At 40.9% G+C, this 27,314-nt stretch overlaps 1 protein-coding gene across 2 annotated transcripts; it reads right to left on the bottom strand.

Moving 5' to 3' along the window:
* Positions 1–114: 114 nt before the first annotated feature.
* LOC118410577 (CUB and sushi domain-containing protein 3-like) lies at positions 115–27,284 on the bottom strand. 2 transcript variants are annotated; one of them, XR_004830570.1, is made up of 10 exons: positions 27,067–27,284; positions 13,032–13,157; positions 12,622–12,693; positions 6,137–6,178; positions 4,450–4,821; positions 3,069–3,431; positions 2,182–2,292; positions 1,698–1,757; positions 998–1,471; positions 115–622 (listed from the first exon to the last, which is right to left on the bottom strand). XR_004830570.1 is itself a non-coding variant. In XM_035812351.1 (9 exons), the coding sequence occupies exons 3-9, from the start codon at positions 12,668–12,670 to the stop codon at positions 1,401–1,403; spliced, it is 1,068 nt and encodes a 355-aa protein (XP_035668244.1). In that variant the 5' UTR covers positions 12,671–12,693; positions 13,032–13,157; positions 27,067–27,284; the 3' UTR covers positions 115–1,400. The 2 variants fall into 2 exon arrangements, 1 of the variants encoding a protein (XP_035668244.1); XM_035812351.1 differs by having other exon boundaries at positions 115–1,471.
* Positions 27,285–27,314: the final 30 nt, after the last annotated feature.

Here is a 27,314-nt window from a genome sequence, read left to right as displayed (position 1 = left end):
ATCCGTCGTGTGGTGTTATGAATCGAAATTATTCCATTACCCCCCCCCCCCTGGTGCTTTACGCACGCCACCTTGCGATCTCACAATAAGTAACAAACATTGTAAAAACAGCCATACATACATACATAGCATTTTATTTGTTGATGCATCATCTGAACTTAAATCTGCTTTTTTACTTGCTTTTCTATGGTACGCTACCTGTACTATTCATTGTGTTTGCCTCCGATGTTAATTAATGATCGATGGCATTGCGGACAAAACTATTTTGTTACAAGAGTTTTCATCCGGATATCGATCCAAACCAACTTTGGCAAGGACAAGAAATCTGATGAAAGATGCCTTTACCCTGTGATCTCCATGAACAGTCCTAATTACCTAACACTCATCACAAGTGAGTACTTGTGGCTAGGTGCGCGTACGTAACACCTCAGTGAATCAGAAATACCCTTCAGGCTTTCGTGTGAAGTACATTTCAAATGTATTGATCGTACCACGCCACATCGTACATTTGTACATGGCTTTGTAAAACAGCTACGGAAATTGTTCATGCTTTGAAGTAGTCTTCAGTCACCTCGATAAGAACATGGTCAAAGATGGTAGTCCATTCAGCCTGGCCAGTTATCTGCATAAAACATATTTCATCACTGCCAAAAAATTCTTACATAAGGTATTTTTTGTGTGAACGCGCGTGTGTATCTCTGTGTGTGTCTATGGGCACTTAACGTTATGTGTGTGTGTTTGTGTGCACTTGCACGCGTATGTGTGTGTGTGTGAATGTGCGTTCATGACTGTGCGTTCGTCTGTGTGAAAAAGTGTGTATCTGTATGTCATGGTGTTCTTGATATAAAATGTACAACTAAATAGACGGATGCACCTAACTTTTACAATCTATGACAGGATAGATACATATTCTATCAGCAACACTGAAAGATATATGTGCGAAATTGCAGTAAATCATGTCCATGACATAACAAGATCGACTGTGACCTTATCTCACCTGAGGGATGGAGCAGCCATATGGGTCCCACTAACACGTTTACTTGGAAGAGCGTGTTTTGGACACTTTATTTTGAAGGTTAAAAAGTATAGTAGTTTATAGAGTTGCCAAATGGAGATATTGTGACGACGTCACTACCGTTTTAAACCGGTACCCCTTTTGATGCCATCTTTCTGCATCCAAAGGATACCCAGCAGGGTGATCTAGCTATAAGGCACTGGTAAGTTCGACGTTTTGCTGCCCGTTGTTCGTCTCTTGAATACGGCAAAGCAACTAATATTTCTGTCCTGATGGTTTTCGATTTTCTATCAAACTCCCAAAAATGACACACAAAGCAACAAATTAGATTTATCTTTTTGCTTGTTCTTTTTTGCATGACGTAATGAGATGTAGGTTTTGAAATTCAGTTTCGTCTGGTGAGTAATGAAGTCGCAGCTATGATGACCTCTGCTAGTATGAGCTGGTATGACAGATCTGTGGGAGAGGGGAAAGGCACATTAATTCAGATTAAAGGCGATTCGCTTTGGATGATAAACCCATGTCACCACTGTGGCCACTTAATTAGTGCTTCTGTATGTTACACGGCGGTATATGATAAATGGCATCACAAACTCAAGCAGGCATAAAATGATGAAAAATGTAATGGCGTGCATGGAATGGTTGAAATGACCAGGGATTTTTACAGAGCTAATATACTTACGTATTCTTCCTCCATTTGACTTTTTGAAGGGGTCCACTTTGTTGGAGTCCCTACTCCATCCTGTACGAACAAATTATTAATGTTTCAGACTGAATGTGCCTTTTAGCAACAGCATCTGCAATATGTAAAATATATCTACGGCGTAGTAACAGCTGTAGAAATCACGGCATTAATATGTAATCAACAAATTGTATTTATATTGAATCCCTTGCGTTCAACATTTGTAGAATATATTTTGTCTCACGCGTTGTTATTTTTCACGGTATCGTTTAGCTATAGGGTTGAACCATGTATTCGTCATTCGTCATCAGTACGTACAGGTTATATTGGTACTCACTATGAGACGCAGTATATGAAATTTTCAAATGACCTATATTCTCGCAGCTTTAGACCGCCAAAAATCTAGTATTTCTAGTCAACTGTGCATCGTTGAGTAGTTTCTCATGTTATCGGAACATCTATAATATGATACACGACTACAGACCTACAAATGACGTCCCGCCTGTATCGTCACCACGGCTCCATCCAAATTTGACGGAACCTGTTTTCCAGTAATCTGAACTTGGTCGATCTGAATCGATTGAGTCTCCGGACCCTGTGGAAAAGTGAAAAAAAGGCGTAATAATTGAGCTTGAAAGAAAAACAAGCAATTGAATAATACTAAATAGACTGACAGCCAAAGTTGTCGGACATGCTACATTGCTACAACTCAAACATCTATTTCCTACGGTTGTACAATTTCTTCCCCGTGGATCTTGTACCAAACCACCCAATCTGTGGGAACTGGTGCATGAAAATGAGGAGTCAGTAAGACCGCAGGATTCCCTATCACTCCTTAGAAGTCAGAATTGGTCACATTCGTTAGCGGCGCCAGACGGCTGGAGGATGGGCGGGGGAACCGCGAAATGAAATGTGGTCTGCTCACGTACATGTACTGAGGATGATTGAAAGCTTGCTTTTCTAATAAAGAGGAAAATCAGTCGCCTGTGGGTAACAGGGGGGTAACAGACCTCATAAAGATTTGTTTTTAATCCATTTGCAACAAAATATTGTATAAGACAAAAGACAAATGTGGATTACTTTTCATGATACAGACATAGACATAGTTAAAGGGCCCTTAGGGGCTAGATACAGTGAAACTACCTTTAAAGACACATATACAAATTCATTGCACTATCTGTTCTTACCAACTGGGGTTATTCTGTTTTAGTTCTCAAGAAAATCTAATGAGGCTCGTTTGGATCATTGATGTACCCATAAAACATAACAATGTTAAGCATAATAAGTAAGTAAGTAATTCGGGTGCCATTATTTTACGCAAGAGTAAAATGGACCTGGCACCAAGTGCACTTATTTGTCAAAATACATCACCTTTGTAGTATAACCAAAATCCCCGATGTCTCCATTGCCCGGACTTGAAGAATACCCATAGTCGGTTATCTTTTGTTTGAAAAGGCTGCGGCGAGTCCGAATCACAGTATTTAAAGGCATACGATGTATTAGAGTTTCCGATCTGTACGTAGTCTGCAGCGAAGTCACAGCTATAGGTGTAGCTGAGCTGAAAGTCCAGGAAAGTGACGGCAATGGTACTGCCGGGCTGGGACTCCACCAACCACGTGCACTCTAGGTCTTGTGGATAACTGGATATGGAGTAGCCTGGGCTGAAAATGTAGCCCTCTTCAGAGAGAAGCCTCGTCGTCTTGTTTACCCCGCAGTCACTGTTCGCGTCAATAACTACATGGTGAAAACACAAGTTCACATTACGTCGATGAAGGTTAGACACTCAGGTAATAGGATACGCAAGGTAACAGTTTTCCAAACAACTGGATAGATTTCCAAAAATATTCAGTTACTTGAGAAACAATGACCTTGCAGAATTCATGTGACGTTTATCCCGACACTTCCCACTCCATTGATTGATAGTCGTGTATTAGGGTGTACTGGATCGGAGACAGAAGCTTATAGCGTAAAAGAAGTTTATGTTAACTTTGGAGCAAAATCTCCATGGCACATAAGCAACGGTAAGACAGACGTTCTGCCATACGTCCAGAAATGTCAGTACATATGGAACAAAGTAAATCATGTTTGCTGGCATCTGCTCTGCATTTACGCTCCAGTTGGGGTGGGTGGGGTAACACATTATGTGCTTGGGTAGGTGCAATTTGTCAAGTAGGAAATCAGTATTTAAGGCCAGAGTCTAACATTACACAGAGTAAACAATTACACAGAGTAATGTCTGGTTTAGAAAAAAAAAAGAAAACGAAAAAACACCAAATTGTCAATTATATGTTTCGTAAATCATTCACTGATAATACTAAACAGTCAGAAGCTGTTTCCCTTTTAAACCCAGTAATGGTTTCTTCTTTTAGAATCCATTACTTGATTGTGCTACCTAATGATCAATGGCGTTGCTCTTAATAGGCCTTCTAAAATTAACATAAGTTATCTATCATGTAAAAAGGCAGCTCAACCGGTAACAGCCTCATAGTGGAGCCCCTGGTTCCAAATATAGTAGGTAAATGCGAGACTCCGGTTAAATCCCGGATGGTCAATTTCAGTTGGGGTTGCACCCGTCTAGTGCGGTTCGAGAAGGTACTTCGAGGGGGGAGGGCTAGCACCCCTTCCATCCACAGATATATAATGCTACAGAAACAGCAAGGAAGTTTGCTGCCCTGCATACCCCTAGGCAGTACAAGGTGAATAATAACATCTGTCATGTATCCAGCACAGTGACAACTTGATCTCAACGAACCTTCATAGGACAGAGAGAAGCCAGTATGTTGAAGGTTTTGAAGTGTCCTCCTGATGAATTTGATACATGCCCAGTGGCTAGGTAGGTGAATAAGCGATGTGGCACTAAGGTTGCCAACAAACGTCCTTTCCCTATCGGCTTCACTGCAGGCTATGTCCCTAAAGATTTGCAATTCGTCGTACACCGTGGAAACGTCGTTCGGTTCGAAGTTGAAGTCATAGTCGTACAGGTAGACCTTGATACCATGTCCGTAGGGAAGGCTGATCATCCATTGGCAGACCTGGTCGTCTTCTGTTAGCGCAGGGGGATATGGGTTTGGAAAGCCTGGTGATTTGATGGTTCCACGATATGCGCTCATGGTCCTTCCACACCCTATACACGAGACAAACAGAAACATGTACATGTGCGTTCAGATGCTGTGTGTCGAAATTACTTCATCCTCTTTTTATATAATCCCACAGGATACTTTCTACACAATCAGATAGAATTTTGCATTTGCGTACAGTGCAAACTTTCTATTGTCGATGGTATGTAAACTACACATAGAAACTAATTGGTTTTGAGTTAGGTCTTCTTGTTGCAGAGAAAGCCATTGTACCATTATGCACTCATTCTTTTGCATAGTATTATATGTCCAATATGCCAGACCGTGTAAGGCCGTACGTGTTCCTAAAATTGAACGACAACCATCGATGCTTTTTCCCGTCTCCCTGCCCTATAGGGGCAGAATTGATGCCAATTCCCATCTCATATTTCTGCTGACGGAAACAAACAGTGATTAAGAACCGGATGTACATTTTCTTCACGTAACGTGAGTGATGTAGCCACCATTGTCGTGACCTATGGTAGAGATTACCGAATTCAGAGGTTACATAATAACGCTTACGCCTCAGTATTTTCAGAAAATCGTTCATAGGGTTGGATTTGCGAATTATGAACAAGTGAACCGGATCCAAGAGCGCCGATAGCTTGGGACAGGGGGAATTAGTTTCATCTTCCAGGGAAGTTTGAGCTGGATGCGCTTCATGAAGCATAATCATGAAACCGGGGTAGAGATAATGTACAATCACTCCGTCAGGCCTCGGGAGAACACAACAACTGGCGATACACCAACTATTAGTCAACTATCTAAACCTCAGGTAATTCATATGTACGACAAGCATACAGGATGTGCAAATCATGTAACTATGGTTTTGAAAATGCATATGGTGTCAGTACGTAACTGTGTACTTGAATAGAATTCATACTCATGATTTTCTAATGAACTTTGGCTTTGTCAGTTTAGGTGTTCGGCTTTAAGAATTATTTTTTTCTAGCCTAAAGAGAATGCACAAATGTGAACGTAACAGGTTCCATGAAAATCGGTTGGAAATAATTGTGATTCATGTACCCGAGTAACTATACTACTACTCTGTATTACCAAGCAGGTACTCTGTGAGGATGTATCATGCCAGCAGCAATTAGGTTCAACATCGAGGTATGCTGGTGTCGGTCATTTGTCTACACAATGAAAGTGCCATAGTTGATTTAAGACATCAGGGGTTATAAATGCAAAGCCTTATACTGCACACTGATATATTGGTGTTTTTGTTGTGACTAGACAAGGTAGAAGGGATTGTAACGTGAGATAGATCTTAGAACAATTAGCTATCACCGCCGGTAGAAATGCTACTGGACCAGTGCTTACCTTTTGTAGGTCTTGACCTGCTGCATCTGGCGGTGCAGATTACTGAAAATAATGAGTAGACTCTGTCAAATCTATGGCACATAAGAACAGATACCCTGTATTACAAAAAAATTAACCTCTTGCGATACGAAGTATTTTAATGCGTGGGTAAACATTGCACGAAGGAAATCTGTGATCCGCATTTGAGAAAATTTTGTTCAAAACGAAGCGCCGGAAATCCTCGACGTAAGACCTCTTTCTGTACCGCATTAATCTAGTTCAGAAATGTACTTACTAGGCCCCTAAACGTGAAAATCGAATTAGTGCTGATTGAAAATGCACGTGCTTTGGTAAATGTAGTTTTATAAACTCTGACATATCACTAGTTTTCCATGACGTTTTTTTTTTCTCTGGTAATACCAGCCTCATCCTATATGGTCATTCATCACAGCTGGTAATGAAGACCGACACGTTGTTGTTAACAGGGCTAAGATGCCTGGCATAGAATACAAGACTCGTAAAGACAAAATGAAAGAAAATGGTAAGACACTGCCATGACAACCGATAAACGATAGCATCACATTCTTCAAGCCAATCAGCTAATGGATAAACATGCTGAAAGCTCACTCAGGAATATCGAATCCGTTAGAATGCAGAGGGCATCGAAAAGGACTTCAAAGTTGATGCATCAAGTGTTGCCCTCAGCTGACCTGGTTCGTGTGATGGTAATATTACACCACGATCAATACCACCAGTCATCAAAAGCATCCTATCAAAACCTAGATGAAATGGAAGCAATTTCACCTCAGATAATAGGAGTTCTCTGATACAGTAATATGACGAGAGCGGTGTTTTTGCCTGCGGTCACGAGCCTTTACAGCCATCAAAGATGCATTGATTTTGAACTTTACTTATCTTATAGCCTATTGGTCCGCAGAAGGAATACAATTTTCATGTATCTAAACTGCTTAAAGACATAGGGTTCTCTCTTTAGTAGTAGCATGTTTATTTAATCTCGGGGACGATATGTTGTTGGTATATATCTCCCTTAAAACAACTCGATAGAGTTGGATGTGGCTTGAATATTCCTGAATTGAGGGAATAAACAGATAATGTCTCAAACATGTTTATTTCTTTTGCCTCGTATTATACTTTTTCAATGTACATAGACCTTTTGTCGCTCGTGGCTGTGGTAATTGGAGTTACTTGGGTACATAGGTCACAAAACGTACACTTTTACTTTGGGGGTCGTTGTTAGGCTCATGCATGCTTTATGGGTAGCCCCGGTAGACGAGCACGATAAACCTACAATACAGAGCAACTGGTATATGGTAATGAGTTCACTTTTACACCAATACATGAATATCTGTGAATTAGCGTGCTTTAAATCACGTTTATCGGAAGATGGTTAAAATAAGAGTAGGCTTCCGTTCTTGTTATTGTGATTTCTTTGTACACACTGTGTATCAATGGTTTAGCTGCATTACGGGGATATTCAATACTGTCGCGGGTGAGCTATATAACGGGTTTACGTGTCTATACGAGCGGCCTCCCGTCCTCTCGAAAGACATCTTCTAATAAAAGTCAAATTGGGTAATCCTGCTTATTTTGTGTAGTCCGATTTAATGACCCGAGGCTAGATAGCCATGGGCGATAGCAGCATAACTAATGGCAGACAGGAGGCAATCACAAAATAGCAGGTGGCAATATGGCCTCAGCTGAGACGGATGGTTAGCATGTAATTACCATGCATTTCCCCGATTACTATTTGTCTCCCTGGTTAATGAAGGTTGAAGGTAGACGCGACGTACATACGTGTTGTAGGGCCGAGTTTGTAGCTAGGACATATAGACATCGGTTTAACCAGTTCCCATGCAGCTCTGAATTGACAAACCACGGATAACTGCCGAAAAATGCATTTCAGGACTCAAGGGCTGATACACTCCAGCGTAAGGGTAGATAATATCTACATGTCAACCGTCGAACTTGGCATTTAATCAGGCCACTACTGGCACTAGATATCCTACAAAGCTCTCTTTTCATTCTTTACTTCCAAGACCAAACATCTTGAGGGACTTAGCAGATAAGGTGCCATGCATCTAACGTCTTTAAGACCTTCGTCGTCAAGGTTAAGAATTCAAAGCATGGTTAGTCGTAAATTAACATGTATGGTTCTACACCATGAACGGTCTGACCTCCCCAAGCAATTACCTGTCTAATGACAGTTTTTGTCATTCCAGTACCCCTGTGTTCGTCCACTTAGACAACGCTGGGATCATTGGTAATGACAGGGTCCGCCAAGGTTAATTGAATTACTTGTTGAAGTTTTGATTAACCCACGGAATCTAATTAAAACTTGTTGTGTCTCAATCAAAATAAGTCTCCCGCTAGAGTAGAGATAGAAAATTCCCATGACTTTCGTAGGATGTATTCCAGGTACAGATGGCATTTGGCTGTTTTTGTAGCATGCGTACTTGCACGGATTGTAACTGTACAGAATATAATAAGTGTAATTTAGATTTCTATTGCAAATATCTTTATATTAACGTCTTTGATAATCAACTTTTGGATGTCTTTCTGATCTAAGCTTCATCAGCATTTTAATGGTGAATCGAATGCTTAAATCAATTGTTGACAATGACTAAATAAATCCAAACTATTTTAAAGTAATGCTTTAAATATACACTTATTCTGCCAGGTTTGTTTCTTTCTTAATTATCAGTTACGCTGGATTTTGTTTTGAACCACCATGTGTCAATTTAGAGTGACTAATGTTATTTTTGTTCGTCAAAAACATAAAAAAATGAAAACTCTAAATTGTCCTATATCATTGATAAGTATGACTTGCACGTATAAGTAGAGCAGTCGTGAGTAGAGTAATGCCTTTTTTGGTCATCCATGGAAACAGCTCCTAAAAATGCAACGTATTGGTTTTAGGTGAGTAGTTTTGAGTAATGTTGAGCATATAAAGTACTGGTAAGGTATTATTGACGATAAGTCACTGGTAGCAAGGGCCTTACTTTCTTTTCGGGGAGGGGGGAGGGGTGGGGTAGTAAAAACTCGGCCATAATTTTTCATTGGTACAGTCATTTATATCACACATTTTCGTCTTGTTTTAGGCTAGTTTTTGCAAAGTCTTGCGTTCGTACATCAATGATTTGTTTTGGTATCCATGTCTACTCTTGTGAAAGTGGCTGATAAGAAACCAAAAGATCAACATTCAAAAATGCAATTTCAGTGGGGATTTTTGGGATGTTCATCTAGATATCTCCCCCACCATCATTCATGGTCAGTCGTTATGAAGAAGCACACTTCTATCAAAATGCCCCGCCAGCACTTCTTTTATTAACGTTTATATTAGGGGATGGAACAAAACCACAAATTCAATTACAGCGACACTCATATATCTTCCTGGAGCCGTTCGTTTTATGGCCTCATTTGATTAAAGTTATAGGAATGACAGCCCGTTAGGAGTAATAGCGTCTATGGTGAGCCGTTTGGGTGGGGCATACTCATATGAATTCACGTAGTCAGCGCAATAACAGTCTCCAGCGCGTGTGTACAGTGTCCTTTGCGCTCACACTCATCAGAGTTTATGAAGTGTACGAATTCCTACCATTTGAAGACTTCGTGTTTCCTAGTGGTTCTTGTTTACATGCTGATACATTGCACATGCAGACTTTTCTGGAAATAGGGCTTTACCATCATACACAAACGCATATCACATTTTACGCACTGTTCGTCGTTGTAAAATATACATTAGTGGTCCTGTGGGTTACATCTGTAATACATGGACTCATTTGAATAATGTTTCTCAAAAACCGTCATCTCCTCACTATCCATTTACGTTGTACGCCGAGCATAATCAAATACTGCCGTAAAACTAACGGCTCCTGGCACATGTATGGCATTCCAATCGAGACTATTAGACTTTACGAGTGGAATTGTACATATAATCATGGCAAATTTACGACATAACGAGGCTACTGATTCGATCTCCAACATTTTCCTCATGCCCTTGAGACGTTAACCTGCGTTCTCACAATCTAATAGAAAACCACGTTAGATCGGAAAATAATTAGAATTCCAATTAGAGTTGAAAACAGTCAGTACATATCATATAGATTCATGAGAAGCGATGCCGTATTTATGCTGTTAAGAGTAACTTCCTATTGCAATCAAAATGAATTCAAACCATGAAATCTAGAATAACTGTTGATGCGCCCTAGCATTTGCTCTGCTGCTGTCCTCATTATGCTACAAGTGATAAACCAGCAAATGGAGCTGCAGCTGCGGTCGCCACTGGCAATGCGAGCAAGATAAGGACACCATATACACCTCGGGCCGGGGCATTAACCCTTTATTATAAGGGCAACTCTACAGTGTAACTACGACTACATACAGTATAATAACTGAGTTATATACAAGAGTCTTTGCTGTTAAGATCGTGACAATTTTGGCCCTGCTAAAAGTGGCAATGATTTGATGCACGATGCCTTTGGAGTACTTTGCAGTCACAATGGTGGAAATAATTACTAAGTACGTCCATAAAGGCTTAAATTAAGGTGGAACATTACGTTGGACAAAATAAATCAAGCAACTGGATATATTTTCTAAAGAGTCAGACATTTCAGATAGTATCCATTTCAACAGTGACTGAAAATGGGCTAACCACTGATAAAAAATTGTGGATGCTGTTTCCCCAGTGGCAGTGACTGATAATGAGTTAACCACTGATGAAAGATTGTGGATGCTTTTTGGGACGTGTGCCTCCTTAGAGAATGTATCCAGTTGTTTGATTTATTGTTTATTACTCAATACTCCCGAAGTGTGAGCGTTTGAAAGCTTTATCTACATGCAGTAATGCCACACTCGACGCACTGTTCCGACCTCAAACCGATGAGAACGCAGTATGAAGTGTAGGAGCGTGGTCACTTTCTATTCCTGCATATGCGCAAGACTCTAAAAGTCAAGAAGGCCCTTGAGCGATGTGACCTGCCTCTCCATGATGGTCAGAGTAACACGCCAGACCGAACACTATTATCCAACCCAGCACAGCCGGCTGGACGGGCATCTATCAGGCACCAAGCAACTTCAATTCAATACGTACCCTAGCCTCCAGCAATTCTCACAAACGTCCCAAAATGAGCAATTGTGAAACTGACAGCAAAATGATGAAACAAAGGAAAGCAGACTTCGGGAAAGAAGCGGCACATCATTCAGTAAGACAAATTGTGCATATCAAGCTATCGTCGTACGATGACACGAATGTTAAGTCGCTGCCTCTCATGAAACCGCATATTTCAATTGGGAATGTTGTATTCTATTCGACAACGTCCCTGTTAGTGAAATCTAATACGTTTTTGATTCGATGTCTGTAAATACCAACCAGCCACTTAGCCATTGATCTGGTAATCCAGGCAAGGCAAGCCTGGATGCACCTCACAGTCTTGGAATACAAGTATACGGCTATGCCCGTTTGCCGTGTATTTTATTATATTGAATTGCCGGGTCGAACATACCTCCTCTGCAACCTCACCAAAACCTTTACCATAGACTATGCTACATAATCAAGTCATTAAACCACCCTGCATGGCGAGGGGCCTTTACCTTACCTCACCTTATTTCCCTTGTCTAGTAGACACTTCTACTTTGACATTGACATTTAGGGATATTTGATGAACAGCACATGAGACCACGCCTGTCTGGTGAGTGACAGCAAAGGTCAACACCTTCTTTCCTCTTGTATGGTCCAGATATGGTACGGAAAGGTTGCGTTACATACATGTATGAACAGTATATGGGAAAGTAATGGCAATTTTTGGTAATCGCGGATAGGCAAGGTTTTGAAAAAAAGTACACCTGAACTGATAACTTGCAATGGTGAATGTGTAAGTATGGCATTTCTGTTTGTCCCTCGGTCCTCTCGTGTAGTCTGATAAAATTGCGCAGGCAGGTCAGCCGTGACAAGGCATTCCTACATTTGCTATCAGAGTCAGCGAAACGAGAAACCAACTGAATATATGCTGCGCACGAACGCTGTTCTCTCAGCGAGGCGCGGGGAGGATGGAAAGCTCCTGTCACTCCCGGACCCGGTGCGCAAGTACCCGGCACAGCCTGCAGGCGACGGAAGTGTTGTGTGGACAAGAAGACAAACGTCCAGGACTACGGGTGTATAAATAGCTTTCTGAGAGTGTCCAACGGTTCTATAGCACATCTTCAACCGGTTTATTGAAGCTCTGTCGTCGCCTTCCTAAGTACAATGAGAGATTACATTATTTTGTTCAGTTGTTATTTAACTACCAAAATCACAACGAAGAGGGAAGCGAAACAGGTTATTGCTCACCTCTACATGCTAGAAAGAAACAAAATACATGAGTAAATAATTACTTACAGGAGTCAGCTGTGTTTTGTTCCTAAGTGTTTTGTTGTTAAGTGTTTTGTTGTTAAGTGTTTTGCTGAGAAGTAACATGAATCTTGTCTTATTCAATAAAACACCACATTACCTGCAATGCTGCCCAGGAGGATGCAGAATGCCGCAACTCGGGTAGCCATGACTCGTAACTCCACGTCAATAACTGCGGAAGCAGAACACCAGATCACTTAAGTACATCTGCATTCTGGTTTCTTTTTTTTTCAGATATGTGCACTCTTCTATCATAGCAGTGTACAAACTGAAGTATGAACACATTGCAACATGCTATTGTCATTTATATTGCATTCAACTTTATTCATGCCACTGGAAACTGGATTTAGACCCAACAACAGGCTTCCTGATCTCCTTTGTGACTCAAAGTCTGTGAGCTGAAGCATACGTCCTGTAGCCTGGTTATGTATGATGATGTAGTAGAAATGAATAGCTCATATGTAATCTTCACCATTGACTAAACATTTGTCTCATGTATACACTACTAACCTTTCAAGTGCAGATTACAGGTGACCGCCTTCTGTTGTTGTGATATTCACGAGCATCACTGCTTCACTAAAGCATCAGGAGCATCAGCACGGCCTCTAGAGCTCAATGAAGCTCTCCATCGAGATCCTGAAGAGAAAATAAACACTCATAGTACAAATGTAGATAACAAGATGGGAGCAGCCCTATCCAATATTTCGCACAGCCTAAAAGCACCACTTAGGCTGGGAGTAAGTTCTTACAATACTGCCCACGCATCAAACCATGCCCATGGTCATCCTTCCACCTTACCTAATATACTATATAGTCCTACTCTACACATCCGTGACCATCAGCGACAGAGATAAGGATAAGCACGTTTTCTTTTGTGTGCAGGAAGTATGGTATAATCAAGTGGTAAGTAATTAGGAAGTGTTTGGGGGTATTTAAGAAAGGGTCCAAAATACATGCTATTCAACTAGGGAACTAAGAAATTGAAAACTCAAACAGGATGGAAATATATCACCTAATCAAAGAAATGTTTTGATCAGAAAAGTATCTATCAATGTGTTCAACCACAGAATGCCCTGTCACAGCTGAGATGTTCACATGTGCTAAGCATAGGCGCGCCAAGGTTTAAGAGACTAATCTCCAAGCAGATCCTACGGAGCCATTAGATAGTATCAAAGCTGGCAAAGGAGTATAGCCGGTCAAAATGAATCAGCCACACTCCAAGGCCCGCTTCACTCCTCTGGCAGCTTTTGATAGTATCTTATGCTACCGTAGAATCTACTTGACATGACAGATAATGTCCACCATGTGAATAAGGCGCATTTTGTGATGGAATGTCCATTTCTACATAGGTTGAAAATTCAACATCTACCCAAATACTTTGCCACCAAACCGCACAAATTCAGAGAAATAATGACAGGTCCCACTATTAGTTAATTTAGAATGAATGTATGGTTATATATATGTACAGTTTGTATATTGTAATGGCCCATGGGTGAAAGAGAGCAATAGAGTCTCGAGATTCAACTGACAACCTGAAAACCAGTGCTTGACTTGCAAAAGAGGGTTTTAATCGACGTTTGGGAAAACGGTTGGCCTTGGAGTTCAACCCGTAACCTATTATATTATTCATAAAAAAACGTAAAGATAGATCTGCGATCTCCATACCAGGTTGGAAAGAATATATTTTTCCTTTCAGCGCTGACCTTTTTTGTTCTCGCCTTGGAAAGGAGGTTACATTCAATACTGGTGTCCTCTCTCCTGAATATGGCCTGCACGCATGACCCGAATGACTGTTTCCTCAGATGTGTGACCCATCCGCCCCGGAGCCGTGACCTTTGCTCTTTGTTCTCCCACCAATCATTTCCTTCATATGAGCTCTCCTTGTCTAGGAAGCACCGCCAGGTTAAACAAGAGAGTTATCGACTTAAGTCGATAAGCCATTGCGGTGGCGCTTTCATGGTGTTTCGATTTCTCGCTTTCCACAATTGGAGGCAAGGCCCCGGATGTGGACGATTTCTCGGATCTCATCGATCGTTCAACCGGTCTAATACACCGTCTCCAAAGTTACCGGTTGAGGCGAGGATTTGCAATGGATGGTCATTGTAGATCACATAATTTCGGGAATTGCTGTGTAAAGATGTTCTTTGTTGACAATTTGGAAAATAATTAGCAGTGTCCTTTCGCCTATAAAAGACATGAAGTATTTATGATGTAAAAATAGATGAACAGCCACGAAAACATTTCACCATTAACTTTTACTATTATTGAAATTTGAGAGAAAACATCATTTAGCACGTCACCATACTCTATATTTCAAATGCGAGAACCGTGGGCTCATTTGCATGCGTTTTACTGCGGTTAACCCCCTCATTCCACTAAAGACTGCAAATCCTGAATTCCTTACGTTTTATGCGCTGGATTTGGTTTATTTGTTGTCTTTTAAACCGTACATTCACACCTTCCATCATGTTCCAAATGTTAAATCAAGGATTACAGAAACCCAGTTTTGGTCGCTTGACGGTCGCTCAACGATCACAATAGAAAGGAGCCTTAGCCTTAAACAAATATTCTCTATTTCATGATACATATACCCATATCGAGAACTTCGCTTGACCGAATAGCGAATAGCACACATAACTCACTATGCAACTCATGGTTCTGTTAAGGTATTTATGATCAACATGTGGCTCTCAAAAGAGAAATAACCACCTAATGGTGACAAGAAGCCGTGCTCGGCGATTTATTGGAAAGACCTTTGAAAATGAGGGGTCGACTTCCACCCACAATCCTTTCAAGTCGGGATAATTTGTGGTGAAATGCGACCTTCAGTGACATTTACTCAGCAAACTGCATTGATGTGTGATGACTTATCAGCCATTTTATCTCAAAGGGGAAATCTGTTGGAGCCTGATAATCCCTGATGGATTTTTGCCGATAGCCACATAACGACACAATTATCATGGCGGATGGTTATTAACACTCTATTAAGGATGTAGGTCGCTCGTAATTTCCAAATTAAGCAATCATTGCGGGAAACAAGTATTCAGACAAAATTGCTTTTGATAAGGCTTTCACCAAATCAATAAGTGATCGAGGAAGACAACTTTGTTCAGGAAGCGTTTTTCTCTATCGTAATTCGGATGCATTTGCTGGTTAGATTTGTTGAATAATGTTTGATTCTCGGTGAAACGTTATGTCTTGTTTTATGGGGTGGCCATACCCATGTTATTTAGCTTTTATGTCCTGGTCGTAGAACTTCATGCTCTTGTCATCCTATTTTGAAGTTTATCTATTACGATCTTCACACTACATAAGGGACGTTACTGTCTGAATTGAAACTCATTTTTGGTGTTAAATTGACGCTGTTTGCTTTTGCTTGATGGAGAAATGTGATCCATTCAGCAATTTAGTAATTTTAGATCCATTAAGTTATGTTTGTGATGCAGGATGAAATGATCGTTATACAAAATGCAGTGGTGAAAATGGAAGGTCATTCAAAGGTCATTCAAGAGCCTTGTAACTTTGCAGCCGGCATTTCTGGGTCACACCGCAGAGTAGGATATATGTGCCAGAATCTTCTAGAATGATGAAAAGAGCGATTTAAGACAAAGCCTAGCATAAAACCAAATATTCCATTAATCCTAGCCTACTGATATTATCTTAAAGTTATCAAGGACAATTATCAGCATGGAAGTTCTCGTTGGCAATTGAGGCTCCTTTCAATAAGAACACAAACAGTTATCTTCGTCAACGAGAGACTGCCGAGACCAACGGAAATCGATGTTAAGCTTATGAGTAAAACATAATTAACCAGATTCTCATGTAGATTCCTGTAAAGGGAACATCCCATCAGTTCTATCAGTATCATCGTCAAGATATCAAGGACATTTATACGAGCGAATCTAATTGTATGTGCTAACGTCGATATGCATTTTATTGAAGCAACATATATTCACAGAATATCAACCTTCATCCAGCGACGTTTTCCAATTATTGATCATTATGTACCAAAAGAAACAAATCCCTTTCAGTGCCGAGGTTTAGTTACTGACAGAAATAGTCGAGATTACCACATTTATTGAATATAAATTATGCACATACAAAACCTAACAGTAAAGTTTATAAACCTTTGCACCGTCTTTCATCATTGCGTACACTCATCAATATACAGTTTTACAATTGCAGTCCCACTGTAAGATTCCTGTTGCTATACATAACGCCTAGACAACTTTGTACTCTATAGTCGAGCGATCGAGGTACTTCATTCGTCTTGTACGCTGCAAAGATAACGTCGAGAAGATATACGGCCGGCTGATCTATACAACAATTCACGAGGTGTAACTATCATCTCTTAAGGAAGTACGTTGTATTGAATATGAGTTCCAGAACCCAGTGGGAGCTGAAATTAATAGAAAATGCGTTATGAATTGAAAAGACTGATATACATCTAGAAGTGAAGTATATGTTTGATAGCAGTCTCGATCAGGAAAGCAACCCGTTGTGTGAGTTAACGAGAGTTATTCCCTCATTATCAAGTGGAATGATACTCGTATAGTGAAACCCAATTAGTGGCACTGTTAATCCCCATGCGGCAGTATAGATTTGCATTTGCTTCTGTGAAGAGGAACTTTCGTATCAGACCAGCTATTCACAGAAAGAGAGACGCTTTAACCTATCTTTGGGATTTGGGGCGACTTTTTGAATGATGTCCATTAGATTTTAACAATTGCTTATAAACTGACACATCAGATTCTTTTTAAGATTTTATGCATATTCGTTGCTTTCATATCGTATACTCAAATGCCTTGGTGGTCCCCAAATCACTAGTAACCTTGATGTTGGCTCATCTCACATCTTCAACAATCCAGGAAAATGGCCCCACACCCACGCATTGATCTGACGTGCACAGTGGGAAGTAAAACTAAGGGTGCGTACGGGGAACCCGAACAGCAGGACTGGCGCTTTTAACATTTATTTACTCAAGGTATCTCACTTAAGACATCCTGGGCCTAATCAACTGGAACAAGATCTCAGTACACTATACCTCAGTCTTGATAGGAATAAAGACTTTCCAACCAAATCTCCCATTATTCAGGTGCATTGCGGTCCCTGTGATCCCGCCGATTCCGAGGCAGTTGTGGACATTGTTGAATACCCGAGCTCATCTTCTACTGCTTCTAAAGACGGCTGAGATCAAAATAGAACGTCTGCTTCCAACAATAAGGACAGGGCAACAAAATCAGCGGCAGCTGTCCACTGCACGTAGTCATGCGCACAGTAGAAGTCCTTTGAAGCTATTTCTACCAGAAGGAGATCACTGAGAGACCTGCCAAATGGTTGGTCGCTCAGCGGTCGCTCAATGGTCACCGCCGCTAGTAGAAGGGAGGTGTTAATGATTGTCTGTTTCCAATGTTAATCGATGGTCTGAAGATTGATTAACTTTTATTGTACTAGAGGAAAAAGGACTATAATGCATACTACGTAAGCATGCCTAACTTCAACTTCTTTAATAGAATCAAATATAATTGGGTCGACGGATGTTCCAACATGACAAAATTAATAAGGGCGGGGAATTTTGGAATAACCCATGTAAATAATCAAAGAAAACTCGTTTTATATCTAAAAGATATGAAATACTTAACGAAGACGTTTTCAACAGTACCCAATTTTATCGTAGGAAACTAATGCTATATACTGCATAAAATGAAGGGAGATCCATTTTCTTCAATTGATCCGCAAAAACAATCCCGACGTTCCATCGGGAAGTAACGTCTATCTGGTGTTGAAGAAACCGATTTGTACTGTATTCTATCATAGCGTAGTGCTTTAGGTTTCATTTTATGGCATCCCCACCCTATCGGGTCATCATATCAAGGCTCCTTATTTTTCGCCTCTTACAAACCTTGTTATGTTGGAGTACAGTCAGGCTTATCCCCCGATCCCTCCCGCACAGAGATCCGGCTGATGTGTCTGGGACACACAGCACCCTTAACTCTATGCTGTCTTGAAGCACAAAGCGGTTCTTTGATGTTTGGGATCACAGGTTCCAGGGTCCATTCGAAGACAACAGTCTGCAACGGTTTCCGTCAATACAAGTAATCCGCCATTTCATCATTTTGGTCATATCTAGCATGTCAAGATTGCGCTCTTTCTTCGTGAAGCACGGGTGTTATTTCGTTTCTGTTCTAATCAGGTGTCGTAATTTTCTTTTCTGCGTTCTTTTTATAATGAATACATCGTTGCATGTTCCTTTATTAGTTTCTTTACCTCTGGGCGAACTGGCATGAGAAAAATCCGATCTATTGGAGTAGGTACCCATATGTAGACTGATAGAGTGACTGCAAACATCTCGATAGACACATTCATCACAGCTTACTTGACCCTGCTACATTATAGTCTATCCCATTGCTAGGTGCTGCTCCTAACGTTCTACCCCTGTATATAGAATTTCACAGGAGTACCTGAAACACCTGCATATTTAGGACGAAAGTTGCGTGGGTCCATGTCAGAGGTTAGGTCTAAGCCTCAGTTACCTTCACGGAGCTGATCTTGTTTCCTCAACCGCTCTTCGACAAAACAACCCTCCATTTGTGATCCATGATCCTTGTCATCGATCTTTTCAGCTAGTAGCTAGCATTAGAGGCAGAAACTACCAAGCATCAAGTCCGGAGCTTAAGATGTACGTGACTGAAATAATGATAATCTCTCTAAGTTTTGCGTGCTTTGTAGTCCCTGGTGTTCTGAGGGAGAAACTGGGGTGACTGTCTCTTGTGTCAGACAGGCAGACCTGACTGAATACACCATACTCTGCATTGCAAATAGCAAATCCATAGTATCACGTCGCTTATATCCATCCGAGTAACAGGTTAAAAATGCAAAACTTCGTCACGCTGTGATATTAGATGTTTGAACTTTGTTTCGAGATAAAACATTTAGCATGGCCAGTATTATTGTCTGGCCATTTAAATCTCGGATTAAAGTTGGTGCCGACATTCATTCTTTTCACCATTTTCATCAGATTATCATAGCATTGCTAGATCATCTTTTACGTATCTTTCACTTTCCCCTTAGTCCAGATATTGATGAACGACTGTAAATAAAGACCCCTGTCCGTTTGATTATCTTTGTAAAAGATGGTCAAACACGCATGGCTTAGGCATAATAAACCTGTCACAAAACCTACAGAACAGATGTATGTGAACTATACTGTACCCAATAGTTATGTTATGCAATGTAAGACATTTGCGAAATATGCACAAAATCCCGGCCCAAAGACTTAATTAACAGTAATTGGTAACAACACAGAAATACACAAGGATTCCCTTCATTTGGAATATCAAGCGTCTTATTATCAAAAACAAATAGTTAGATAACAGTATATAAAGAAACAATGAGCAAGCAATCTTAGCTAATCAAAACACACGAAGTAAGTAATCCTTATCGCAAGCTGTAACAATAATGAGTCAATAGAAAACTAAAGAGCTAGATGGCAAACAGAAATTACCTTCAAACAACATTAAAAACAAATTCTTCTATCAGATAAATCCCGGTTACTTGATGATCTTTTTTGCACTAAAACTAATCCAAAAAAGTCTGAGCTACCTTAAAATTAATAAAGATATGTGTATGTGACTGTCATCCTTATTACCATGCCTACCTATGTGGGAATACAGAATGGGTAATACAGAATATCTCGGCCAGTCAGCTGGTGCCAGAACTACTAATGTTGACGTCAGAAGGCGCCCCTTTACGAATAGAGTCTGTGGGCGTAGTCGTATATCTCGCTCTGACTGTGCTACCTTTTTATCGTTTTATTGCTTCTCATAAATAACAGGAATATTTGTGTCGAGAAGTAACATACGGTGTTGATGATATCACAGCAGAAAATAGAACTTTGCATTTTCAGATTTTCATGATACGGCTTGAGCATTTACAATATAGAGCCGCTCTGCTCAGAAGTACATTCCAGATGGGAATAGAGAATACCGCAAATGCAATATTTTGTTCAAAGACGTTTCGTTAATATTTTGTTGACTATATGGACACATATGGGCACCCTCACCCCACCAGAGGCAAGCTTTCAGAAATATGTAGTTAATGTCGACCTTGAAGTGGTGGAAGCACATTTTACGTATTAGAGTGATCAATTTTGCACGAAAATCTATAGAACGTTGTGGGCTTAGTTCAGACACTTATCAGAGGGAATCCGGATCGATGTAAGCGAGTCGCCTAGGTAATGCAATAGGGGATACCAAGCATAAACTGTTCTACAGGTGATCACAATAGGTGTTTCCTCAGGCATTTTCCACTAAAGGGCGACCGGTGAGTGAACAGAGTTGGACTTTTGTAACTCTTGATTTTGTAGTCAGGATATGCATGATGTAAATTTTAGAAGACAACAAAATGCACACATAGAGTATCACAACATGCACAAAACTTTCAAAAAGGTTCTTTACTTATAAAATTGAACCTGTGAAACGGATGGTTGCTTAGCTGTCGCCGACTCAAGAGAAGTTGGTGTTAACAAGCAACGTGAAACCAAAGACAACGGTGTCATCGTTTCATATAAAGTTTCTCCACAACCAAGTATATTGGAAATTAATCTAATTTTCCTCGTGGTAGAGCAGGCTATTTTAGTATTGAAACCGCAGAATATTTCACCGTGCTGGAAATGGCACGGTATTTCTTGCATGACGCGGATATGCCAAGACTGATCCACAGATCATGATGATGGATAAGTTAGTTTGCATGAATAGCTGCTCGAATATCCCGAAAAATCATGCATGCGTTCACAGTGCTGGAAGACAGGTTGTGTACTCGTATATTTACGAAGAATACTCCCGGTGCCTGCCATTTTGGTCACCACAGGCCGGTCACGAGGCGAGGGGCTGGTCACGAAAGGCCGACTGTACCATTATACGTGTGGGGGCATTTCCTAACTGTGAAAAACGAATTTTCAATCAATTTTGTAATGTTTTCTATCACTACAGTACCCATTCTGAGATTAACTCAATCATCAGTTTTTAACAAATGAGCTGAATTACTCAAAAGAGACCCCATATGACATAGATATCAGATCGTCTATGGTCACCAGAGGCTGAAACTATGGGCTTTCTCCTAACTGCTGAACTGTGATAAACGCCAATCTTTTTAATGTTTTCTATCACTAGAGCACCGATTCTGTATTTTCCGATCATCACTTCTTAACAAATGGTTTCTCTAAATAGCCATATGGGTCACCACAGGCCATAGGTATTAGAGAGACCATGGTCACGAGAGGCCAAAACTATATATAGGCTTTCTCCTAACTGGGAAAAAACAATTTTCTGTCAAGTTTATAACGTTTTTATCACTAGGGCAACAATTCTGTGATTTTCAATCATCAGTTCTTAACAAATGAACTTAATTACTCAAAAGAGACATCTTTAAGTATTAGAAAGGCTACGGTCGAGAGGTCTCTTTAGAGTAATTAAGCTTATTTGCTAAGAACTGATGATTGAGAATCACAGAAAGGTCCTTTTCGTAATAACTTAAATAGTCCATTCATTGTAACGGAAAGTAAGACAATAAATATGACCGACTACAGCACTCACAACCATATCTTATGTCTACGTTTTACAGCTACATTTCTCTCTACTGAATAAATAGGTCGTCAGTCATTGCCGCCTAATACAATTAGTCATTTACAGTAAAACCGGGCTTCGTAGTAAGCAAAGATGCCATCATTTCACCTTTCCAGTAATTTGGCAGCCATGCAAACGATTCAGAACTCGCTAATTACCTCCGTATACCTGCACGACGCTATCGCTATAAACCAATCCACACCTGCTAACGTTACCTGATCACTGTCTGGTGTAGGCTTCTCGACAAAGTGCCATTAGAAGTCAATGAAATCAATACAGTTCCGGAAAGATCCATGGGCGCTAATTGTGTTCACATTTCTGCAGCCTCTCATGATTGGTGATGACAATTGTAGTCGCTGTCAGACTGTTAAAAGTGTGTCGTGCTATGTCTCAGCGAGTTGGGGTAATCTTTAGAACCTAATGTAACGTTACCTGCCCCATGATGAGCGAAGTGAATTAATTTAGAAGCCCTGTATGTCTCACTGATGTTTCTTCCCTGTGGCTACCTGGGTCCATTGGAAGACTTCCCATTTTCACTTAAGGCAATAGGACGAAGCAGACAATAAGTAAACTGTATTTTCACGCCATGTACTAGATGGGCGCGGTGCATTGAAGGAAAGTGGCTACCGCGGAGTTCGGCGCCATACCCAGCTTATGGACACTGACGCATTCGGGGGAAATCATGGCCGGAGGAAGCAGAAACAGTCTCTTGATGGTAGAAAGTACGAAGAGGAGCCGCGAGGCATCCGGCTGGAATGTAGGATAATCGACTGCAGATGCGGCCGGTGTGATAAAGAGACGGTTGGGCATTCCCTTAGGCCGTCTTTACATTTATCAGAAGAACCGTTGTTGTTAGGGGTAAGTGAAATGGGTTCCGCGATAACCAGGACTCTATCTACCAGGTGCCGTCATTTTCAGGACCTCTAGAGAAGAAGTAATACGGATGCAATGTCCGCCAAAGATAAAGACGGAGACTTGCCCGAAGCAGTTAAAAGTTTAAACACGAAATAGGGACCACTTTTACACTCCTCACATACAAAGTAGTTCGTGACTAGGAGCTTACTTTCATTCAGATTCCAGGTTCTCAACTGTAGCTAAATTTATAGGAGATTAACCACCTCACGTGATCATAAAGGAAAGATTTCTTGGCGATGGTTTCTCCATAACACTAGCACGGCTAATTTCGTCAGCTGGATATTTAAACGTATTCTGCCACGACCATATGCGTTTGAAAACGTAGACATGAAGATCAATATTGGAAACAACAGATACACGATGCACCATTACTATGCAATCTAAAAACTGTAAAATGTGTAAAATAAAAAGTACTGCTACTTCAGGAAAGGAATACACGATATTTCACGTTCGTTGCCATACCCAACAACCCTCCACGCTGTATTCAACTTACAGTTCCATTTGCACCAACAAGATACCCAAAGAAGGGTTTGAGTCATTTAAACATACGATATCATACACAATAACAAGTGTACTCCAGTAACAATTTCTTGCTTGTCAGCACTGTCGATGCATTGTCAGCTTCTGCAGTTTTACCACATCGCAATAAGATTGTGTCCTGTCGAGAAGCCACGACATCAGCGGTATCTTTCCTCGTTTTCCAATAGTCTACTTCATTTACAGCGCCATGAATAATTCAATTATGGGACAGGGTATCTAGAATGAGAAGAGCAGCATCCCTCGGATTAATTTTTTTCATCTTGTAGTGGCAAATAGGACAGCAGGTTTCCTTGGCCTTGCTGCTTCGATATCAGGGTACATTTTACACGGAGGGGGCTAGCCTTCAGTCTTCAGTAGACTTAAGCGTGGTCGAGGCACGCACCTCCTCAAACACGGACCACCATTTCATGCCCCGTGCGATAGGCGGGAACAGCCCCAACTGAGATACCCTAACTTACCAAGATTTAACTGTTAGGCTGCGATCAGTTGAACTACAGGGACATCCCCTTTAATTAATGGGTGCCTTCTATCATCGTTTACAATAATAACCCTCAAACAAAATCGCCCAGTCTGCCTTAAGGTACGCCTGGTTTGAACAACGTGATTGCACAGCGAAGGACACAACCACCATAACCTACCGGCTAGACTCGTCTGTCAATAACAGAAGCTACGCAGAGGCGTCAACGTGTGTTTAAACCCCCATAAATCACTCGAGCTGTAACTTCACAAACTCGTGAGCATTGGGGATTTTGAGAGGGAAATGCTTCCTTTTAGTTCACACAGAAAGGCAAACACAGGAGATTACAGGTCATGGCGCTTTGTGGGTACCCATGACGCGGACAACAGCCTTATGGAGCCGCCTTGTACATCACTATGGAAACTGCCCTATTATGTGGCTTTGCCAAGGAAACTATAAAGATTTCAATATAGACAAGAGCATGATTGCGGGATTGGCTAAAAGCGCTGGGATGTGCTCTCGTGTGACTGGGAGAGTTGTCATATCCCGATGCGCATGTAGCAGCAGGTAGTGTACCACCATGGGAATACACCGCAGATCAAACAGCTGTGGGGTTTACAACGTAAGTGGGGAAGGGTCGCGGTAGATTTGTGTATGCAGATGTTAGCGAGGCGATGACAGACTGTGCACTTTAAAACGCGACAACAGGTGCCCTCACGTTCTTTAGCTGATTTACCACACCTGTTCATTCTTTGCTCATCGGCATACTGATTTGCTCGACTTCTCCTTGTCAAAGCTTTTTATCGCTTGCTCCAGATCCATATTACCTATTAAGTTGTTCAAAAGAAGATTGGTGGAGAAAATGATGGCCAGTGTTCCCCAGCCCATATGTATTCCCTTATTTAGTACAGCTACATGACTCACTAATTAGACCTGGTTCACAGATTAATGGGGCTGTGATGATTATCCTTCTAAGTATCTGAATAGATCATGCCTCGGGGGATTATGATATTCCTTCGTTAACCTGATTAAAGTTGTTTCTCTCACAATCACGCAATTTTAAATCCGTTTCAAATGTTTATCTTCATCAGTTGTATATGCGTAAGCTGATAGATCTTACAACGTAATTATAAAGTTTTTTTAGGGTGAACATTCCATGTCAGAATACATAGTGCATAAAGAAATTCAACAAAATAAGATCCATGTCCTGATTATACCCGATTAAGATCCAACATTGAATGCATTAACATGACTTCACATATGGTTTTGTCTACGACAAGTTGCAAATATGGAAAGTAGAGTAATAGTGTGCACGGCGTTGAAGTAAACAGGCATCCAGAATGAGCAGACTAGGTGTAGTTACGTCAGTCTTTCGGGTTGTGGCTACAAAATTTTCATTTTTGCGAAGGATAATCAAATAAGACATTCAGACAATGTTTGGTAAATGATGAGTAGAATCGTCTATAATCTTTGCACTCTGGCGTCCCTAAGACAGAGACAGGTTATGACGACCTTATATCTCCATGAAAAAAGGGTATGTTGTTAGGGAGTGTCTTATGTATGCTTGTGTCTGTACGTCTGTGTGTATGTTAAATTTGTGTTTCCGGATTTTTGTGGTCAGTATAACTCAAGACCCTCTGAATAGATTACGACGATGTTTGTTATGTTGGTAGGTATGGGGAAGAAAAATGTCAATGTCAATTTTGGCCCCCCCTGTTACATTTTGTATGTGACCTTAGTACTGCAGCAGTATTTTCTAATTTGCATCTTTTGGCCTGGACATGTCATGATCTTGACGTGAAGGCGACAGATAGCATGTGACGCAATAAAGAAGTGGTGCATGTTTGCGCCCCACTTGCAGCTTGCTCTGGAACTCCAGGGATATTTTATCAAAATCTTCCAGGGAGAATAACTCAACAAAGAGACGACGGATTTCCATGATGTTTAGTCTCCAGGTAGCTTAGACATAGATTGACAAATCATGCTATTAATTTGCATATTTAATGAGGAAAATCTATATTTTGCAGTGTATTTCATTATAGGACTCAAAGGCATGTAACATATGTTGCTTATAGCAGGTGGAGCATGAACAGGTACCAATTATCCAAATGACTCTAATTTACATAATCAATGCAAAAGTGCCATAATTCTTTCTATGAATGGCAAGTGATTCGACTGTGAACATTGTGACCCGCGTAAGCTAGTTAAAAAAATACAATAGCAAGCATAGATTGTGTAAATGTGAAAGTCCTTTGCATTATCAGAAATGTTTCATAGAGATATGAGGTCTCCGAACTCTTGTTTAATCTGATTTTAGTATCAGCATCTGGACGGTATCAAGACAGGTCAAAGGAACATTATTGCTTAAAACAGATACCAACATACGCAGCTATATACACCATGCAAAACATTAAAAGGACAGGTTTTAAATGATTCACACATGACGTTTCGCAGCACAAATGTAACAAAGTCCTGACTATAGACATGATCATTCACATCATTTTCACATCATCAGCTTTCTACCATCAGTATAAGGTTTATTGAAGCATATAATATCATGTTTCTAAACAGATCATGCATTGCCCTGCCACCAAGCCACGGCCATAGGTAACGGTCAGAATGTATTCAGGCAAATCAGGATATATTTACAAGGTAATGAATCAAGTTTCCTTTCACCCGTCAAACAGAGGCCTGGAAGAGCTTTCCGTTTTTCTTGCCTGTCCGAAGAATATATCACACCACCAAATGTAATTGGCCCTTGAAAAAGATTAATCGTACGTATCGATTTGTCTGGCAAGCATCCATCTACAGTGTACCAGCTACATGAGCATGGCTATAGGCCGTTAGTTTGAGCAGGCCTATGTGCTCACCGGTATGTCATTATACACGACCATTTATTCCACAACGCGTTAGCAACGTTTAGGGCTGGTAAAGCTGGTGGCAATGAGCATATTTTACGAAAGCACCCTCTGCAATAACAGACGTGCCAAAATGGGTACATTGGCCCTACCTGCCAGTGTCTTGGAGAGGAATTCAGTCTTGGGAAAACGTGATGACTTAAAGATGGAACACCATGATGAAGGGGGATGCTCCTGGTTGGGATGTTACCAGCCCTCCGGCAGGAAGGAGCCGTCAGAACGATGATGTCTCCAGAGACGACAGGACAGACACAGGGGCTCGTGAGGTCCGTGTCTGCAAACGGCGCAGGTGTAGTGAATGTGTAGCCTGAACCAGGGTTGGGGTTTCATGACAAGCAAT

The sequence above is a fragment of the Branchiostoma floridae genome, chromosome 2 (assembly GCF_000003815.2).
Source record: "Branchiostoma floridae strain S238N-H82 chromosome 2, Bfl_VNyyK, whole genome shotgun sequence".
Classification (NCBI taxonomy): Eukaryota; Metazoa; Chordata; class Leptocardii; order Amphioxiformes; family Branchiostomatidae; genus Branchiostoma; species Branchiostoma floridae.
This window is presented reverse-complemented; position numbering and strand designations above follow the sequence as displayed.

Coding starts and splice junctions, on each gene's coding strand:
- LOC118410577 (XM_035812351.1), bottom strand. CDS start 12,670: ATGGCTACCCGAGTTGCGGCATTCTGCATCCTCCTGGGCAGCATTGCA. Junction 3,432..4,449: donor CTTCTCTCTGTCCTATGAAG/GTTCGTTGAGAT, acceptor TTCACCATGTAG/TTATTGACGCGAACAGTGAC. Junction 1,472..1,697: donor GTCAAATGGAGGAAGAATAC/GTAAGTATATTA, acceptor CCTCTCCCACAG/ATCTGTCATACCAGCTCATA.